The sequence below is a fragment of the Pistacia vera genome, unplaced genomic scaffold, assembly GCF_008641045.1.
Source record: "Pistacia vera cultivar Batoury unplaced genomic scaffold, PisVer_v2 Contig59, whole genome shotgun sequence".
Taxonomy (NCBI): domain Eukaryota; kingdom Viridiplantae; phylum Streptophyta; class Magnoliopsida; order Sapindales; family Anacardiaceae; genus Pistacia; species Pistacia vera.
This window is the reverse complement of record NW_022196434.1, coordinates 93,776-100,145: the sequence shown is the minus strand read 5'-3', so window position 1 is coordinate 100,145 and position 6,370 is coordinate 93,776. Positions and strand designations below refer to the sequence as shown.

The following is a 6,370-nucleotide window of genomic DNA, read 5'->3' as shown; positions in this document are numbered from 1 at the left end:
AGTGAAGATCAAGATAGCGTTTCCAAAGCATGGAGATAATGAAACCCAATAGGAGGGGGAAGCTTTTTACTATCTCCATCAATTGAAGTGTTTAAACAAACATGAAACATTCCTTAAAAGAAAATAAAATCATAAAAAGGGGATTTTAACTATGAAAATAACTAATAATTGATATTGATGATGAGGTGAAATATTTCCTTTCATTTCATTTGGTAAGAGTTTGGTCTGAATGGACATTTTGCCAAATCCCTGGTAACAACCTCCACCTCATTGCATTGACTGTGATATTTATTTAACCCATCAATTATCTCATCAACCCCAACCAATTGCCGAGGACCATTACCATAACCAAATCTGTAACTTTCAAGCAAATATTCTATATCATGAATGGGATTTAGAAGGTATAGCAATATGACAAAGTTCTCAAATTGAATTACTCTAAACCAAAATCTTGTAACTTTCAAGCAAATATTATATATCATGAATGGGATTTAGAAGGTATAAGCAATATGACAAAAGTTCTCAAATTGCATTACTCATGGTTAGAAATTTACTAACAAATCAACTGCAAAAAGAATTCCCCATGAAAAGGAAGAACAAGAAAAAGATACAAAGAAAAAGAATAACAAAAAAGAAAAGAAGGAAACACAAGAACTCAACATCTAAAGGACCTTAAGGGCCTAAATCATATCACTAAATCTAAAACTCTACTACCCTGAATATTTCTTTCTCCTAACCATTTTCCAGTTCTCTCATTACAATCCTTCTCTTTCCTCTTCTACTAGCTAAATATTGGTTATCTACTGTTCCTAATTCCCCATTTCATCCCTGTACAAAATCAAATGAACGAAGAAATGAAATAAGTAAGCAAATAGCATATTACGACTGGAAAAAGTGAGGGAAGTCAATGAGAAATATTCCCCACTAGGAATATCGCTCTCTGCCTCAGCCTATCCCTCAAATGTACTCCAGTGCGAGGTTGTTGCTATTTGGAATCAACTCCTGAGATTGGTTATCATTTCTCAATTCCGGCAATTGCAGGCTTCTCACCGCCCTTGTTTCTCATTTCAAGAACCTTCTTGTGGGAATTGGAGTGCAAGGCCGGAACAAATGTTGGGCTAGCTGCAGGCCTGTATTCGGGGAAGAGCCTGCCTGATTTGTAACGAACCCCACATGCATTGCAAAGGGTTTTCGGCCCCAATGGTCCTGCCCTCCATTGTGGCGTCTTTGTTATCTCACAATGCATGCATTTCCTAACTGCTTGAGTTGGTTGATTTTGATTATTCTCAGTAGAATCTTGGGGAACTGTCAATTTGATCTTCTTTTTCTTCTTATACTCTGAGTTAAATTGCTTCGGTATCTTGATCACAAGGCGAGACTCAGCAAAATTCTCAGAATCAGATGGGACCTTAGGGGCAACAAAGGGCTGGTGCGCCTCAGTGACTGAAGAAGTCGGTGAGATAAGTTGAACCGGAGGGCGAGGATTAAAAGTGGCAGGACGAGGACGCTTGCTGCGAGCACGTCCTCGTCTTCCTGTGGCAAGTGTTTCGGGGCTGCCCAACAAATTTTTCTCTCCTGAGCAGGAGCTACTGCTCTCTAGAACAGAAACTGGACTCGACGTCCGGAACTGATTAAGGGATGAATCATCCTTGTTAATGGAAGACGACACCTGTTTATTAATCGTAAGGCTTCCTCCGGAGAAGGAATCCTCAACAAAGGTCGAAAGCCATTCAAGTTGAACAATGTCTTCATACTGCAATAACAATTAACAGAAATTGAATCAGATTAAAGGTTCCAGCTTTTAATTAAATTACAAAATTATTATAATTAAGTGATTCATCTGTAGAATTAAATTGGGTAGTTGAACAAATTCTAACTAAACGACATTAAAAATGAATAAATGTTGACACATGAAGCAAAATCAAAGACAGCAATCGATTTGCCAACTAATCACGACTGTACATGGCATAACTAACTATAAGTAGTAACATGGGCAACCACGTGACTTGCATTAAAACAAAACCAAAAATTAAAAAAAAAAATTCTATCTGCCAAATAATTCAAGGTATGAAGTGGCTTCCACTCAATCGCCGACACGAAACCACTTAAATTACAAAAATACCCCTAACACAAAATTCAATCTTTTTTCTTTAAAAAAAATGATCATATCACAAAAATGGATATTCCACGTGGCAGTAAATGATACCATGATGAACATATCTAACGGCTGAGAATTGAACTTACTGGAACGGAGAGCTCGGCGGAGAGGTCTGTGGAGCTATTGTTTGAGAAGACCGAGTCGGAACCGGGCAATGAATCGGACTGAGTTGGCCACAGACTGGGGAACGACTTAGAATCGGCAGCAGCTAACCCAGCTTCAATATCTTCATTTGGGAAATCAAGCAAGTCGTCAATGTGGTCAAAGAAGCTCCCGCAGTCTATCTCATCCATGAAGTTTGGTCCAATCATGATTCCTTTCTTTCTTTCTTACTTGTACGAAGAAATTTTCCTGCGAAAGTGACGGAAAGGGAGAAAAGAAAATAAGTTGTGAACAATGGAAGTATTTTGTTGTCAAATTTATGGTGGGCAATGTATGTGAATTCTGAAATAAGGAAAGCCAGGCTAGCGCAATAGCCGTGTGGCGCATGTTAGCACAACGCAATCATAATAATGTACGTTAAAGTGTCCATATTGTTTATTATGTTTTTTTCGTTTTCCGAAAAAAGTTAAATAAATAACTATAATAATTAAATTCAATTGTGAAATATTTTGGAGCTATTTGAAAAGGAAAATGGAGGCAAAAAAGAAAAAAAACAAAACAAAAAAAATCGATTCTTTTAATTTCCAGGTACGCAAATTGAGGTGAAATGACGGACAATATTTCAAATAAAAAGTGACAATCGCATTCGGCGTATAATAGCACCGGATGATCCCAGATACTGCAAATAGGCTAATTTGCAAAAGCTAAGTTGGTTGCTCCAAATTAAGCCATTTTTAAAAAAATTTAAAAAGCGACAAGCTGAATTGTGAAAAATTCAAATTCAGTTAAAAAAAATGTGAAGATTCTGATTGAAAAAAGAAAGCGAAACGCATAATTCATCCAAAATTCGGTGGCAGAGATTGTAAAAAGGAGAGAATTGGTTTGAATTTGAAGAAAAATTGTAGAAATCAAAGTAGAATTAAAGGACTTAACAAGGTTCAGAAAATGGAGTGATAGAAGAAAGAATACAGTAAAAAGCAAAGGCGGTAGAGAGTTATGAAGGAAGCGGTAGAGAAAAAAGAAATGTTGGCATGCAAATGTAACCTGGAATTCTGAATTCATGTTGCAGAGAGAATTAATACAAACCTTGCGGAAGGAAGAAGAAGAAGAAGTAAACAACTTTGGAATGTTTGTTGTTGTTATTGTTGGAGCTCTAGTAGTAGTAGTAGTAGTAGTAATGAATGTANACTGTAAGTATCTTTTAATGAGTAGCTATATCTATGGTATATATGTGTATATATAACGAATATGACTTTGAAATCTAACTCATTTATTTCACACAGACAAAAAATTTATAATGGATTATTCATGCCACAGTGTGCATCACCTCCACTTTCATTTAATTTAAAATTAAAATAATAAAATGAAATTCTATCTCAGTTTCTCGGGTTTTTGTAACATTGAAGACTCTGGGTGGGGGGGATTTAATCCTTTTATTAACCGCCGTTGTTTCACACCCACAATTTATCCAAAGAGTAATACTATGCTTATTCACCATCTTACTAACCATCTTACTATCCTTTGTAAATATAACGCATAGTACGGGTACTATGTGAAATTTTAATAAAGATAGTAGGATGATTAGTAAAACTCGTGAGTAAGCATAATATTTTTGTTTATCCAAAAGCCAGAACAATTAACTGCTTTCTCCGCGCGTGTCCACACGCGTCTAATAATTCACTAATTTCATTTTTTGCATTTTTAATAAAATAAACATTTTCTATTCCTTCTAGATTAAAATAACAGAAAATCCAGTAATATTAAGTTCCTTGTATGATGAATTTATATAATATATAAATCAATTATAACCTTTTTCATTTATCAAACTAATCGCATGATATTCATACTTTTGTTTCTTTTAATGAAAAACGTTCCACATTAAATACCAAATATATTCATCACAACTTAAAATCCCAAAATATTTAATTTTTTATTATTGAAAATGAGGAGAAAAAATATTGTTGAAAGTTGAATGTACGGTCCACTTTGCGTGTAGCGAAACCGCGTTTCTTATACGCTGCAACGGAATTTAGCTGTAGACTTGTAAATAAGTCAAAAGCAAAACTCACATAGCCTATAGATATATACAATCTTCTTTGTCCCTTAACTATTCTAATGTCCTTATATGAATATATTAATATAACCTTAAATTAAGAATATTAAATATCCAGTTTAATAGTTTCCCAGAAAATCATTATCATATCTTGTATAATGATAAAATTAATTCATATCAAAATTACAATAGATTTTAACCTCTTTAAAGAAAAATTGACTATTTTGTAATTATCTAGTTTCATATATAAATTAAGTGCTTTTTTATTTAAATCACATTAATCCTTTAAATTGTTAATTTCTTTTTTAATTAGATTATGTAAACACGCTTTCATTATTTTATTCCATTTTTTCTTTGATTATATATATATATATATTTTTCTTTTTTTTCTTTTTTTTTGAATTTTCCTTTTTAATATACTAACCGCTTATGTGTGTGTCACATTACATCCATCAATAAATAATATNATATGAATATATTAATATAACCTTAAATTAAGAATATTAAATATCCAGTTTAATAGTTTCCGAGAAAATCATTATCATATCTTGTATAATGATAAAATTAATTCATATCAAAATTACAGTAGATTTTAACCTCTTTAAAAAAAAATTGACTATTTTGTAATTATCTAGTTTCATTCATAAATTAAGTGCTTTTTTATTTAAATCACATTAATCCTTTAAATTGTTAATTTCTTTTTTAATTAGATTATGTAAACACCCTTTCATTATTTTATTCCATTTTTTCTTTTATTATATATATATATTTTTCCTTTTTGATATACTAATAGCTTATGTGTGTGTCACATTGCATCCATATAATAAATAATATATAGATAATTGTGTGATTAATTAATATTTCAGAACTTTTTTTTTTTATTCTAAGTAATATTCTAATTTTTTTTTTTCAAAACACCACATCGTTTATGTCGTATTAATGTGTAAATGATGAGTCAGTATAGTATTATTTTACAAGATTCATCTTTGCAAAACCCAAAATTCAAATACAAAATTTTTTAATTTTATTTTTACTGCAGTTTGATTTTATTTTTATTTTTTTTTAACAGTGACAAGAAGCTGTACTCAACTCTGAAAAATGGACAAAAGTAAAAAGTATTTGTAGCCACTCAATTGAACATTGATTGATCAACTAATTGATATATAAGCAGCTGGTCCCTCCCAGTCCCCACATGGTTACAATTTTAAATTTTCACTACTTAATAAAATTTGTGGTTATTATATATAATTATTGGTGGGGGACATTTTATTTTTTCTAATCATAAATTCATTGTCCCTACTTCGCCAACCAGCTTATAATTTTGGCTTTGTTCCCCAAACCAAAATATTAATTCCTATCATTAATATAATTACCAATTAGTTACTATTATTAATTAAAAGATTTTATTTGAATTAAATAATTTTCATTTATGGTATTTAGTTGAGACTAAAGGCAAATAAAGCAAGAAATCTATGTGGGCAACAACAAAAAAAGGAAAGGCTTTAAAAGCAAATAATAAAATTGGGTTTAAAAATGGTTAAAAAGTTTTAGAGTTGAATTATAAATTAGAGAAAAAGGTTAACAAAAGTGATTGCATACCAGAAGAATGTTTGGTCTTAGCCTATAAGAAATGATGAGTTTATTTCTTTTTGCCCTTCTTTTAACTAACTTCAATTCTACTCTTTGCATCAATTTCTTGTAAAATACTCCCCCACAAAAAAAATTATATAAAATTAAAAGAAAAATTGATATGGGTTTTTGGGTTTCATGAAACCTTTTCTTTTAATGTAGCTTGGGTTGCACTCTTAGAATCACCTCTGAAAAACTCCTTTGAAAAAAACGATTTTCGGTGAAAACCCAATTATGTGTTAGGCTTCACAGCATATTTACCATTGTGGGGTTGTGCCAATTCTTGGAAATTCAATACAATTCAATTAGTAATGGGGGTCAAAAGTTAGGTACTTTTCAATTTTCTATGTTATATATATATATTTTTAAGTAACCGGGGTATCCCGTCTAACTTATGTGTATCTCAACTAATCTTCGGAGTCCATTAA

General features: G+C 31.7%; 1 protein-coding gene across 1 annotated transcript; it reads right to left on the bottom strand.

The window, feature by feature from the left end:
* Positions 1-739: 739 nt before the first annotated feature.
* Positions 740-3,400, bottom strand: LOC116109838 (GATA transcription factor 8). The gene is made up of 3 exons (XM_031396074.1): positions 3,347-3,400; positions 2,245-2,509; positions 740-1,753 (listed from the first exon to the last, which is right to left on the bottom strand). The coding sequence occupies exons 2-3, from the start codon at positions 2,467-2,469 to the stop codon at positions 1,016-1,018; spliced, it is 963 nt and encodes a 320-aa protein (XP_031251934.1). The 5' UTR covers positions 2,470-2,509; positions 3,347-3,400; the 3' UTR covers positions 740-1,015.
* Positions 3,401-6,370: the final 2,970 nt, after the last annotated feature.

Coding starts and splice junctions, on each gene's coding strand:
- LOC116109838 (XM_031396074.1), bottom strand. CDS start 2,469: ATGATTGGACCAAACTTCATGGATGAGATAGACTGCGGGAGCTTCTTT. Junction 1,754..2,244: donor CCGCCGAGCTCTCCGTTCCA/GTAAGTTCAATT, acceptor TTGTTATTGCAG/TATGAAGACATTGTTCAACT.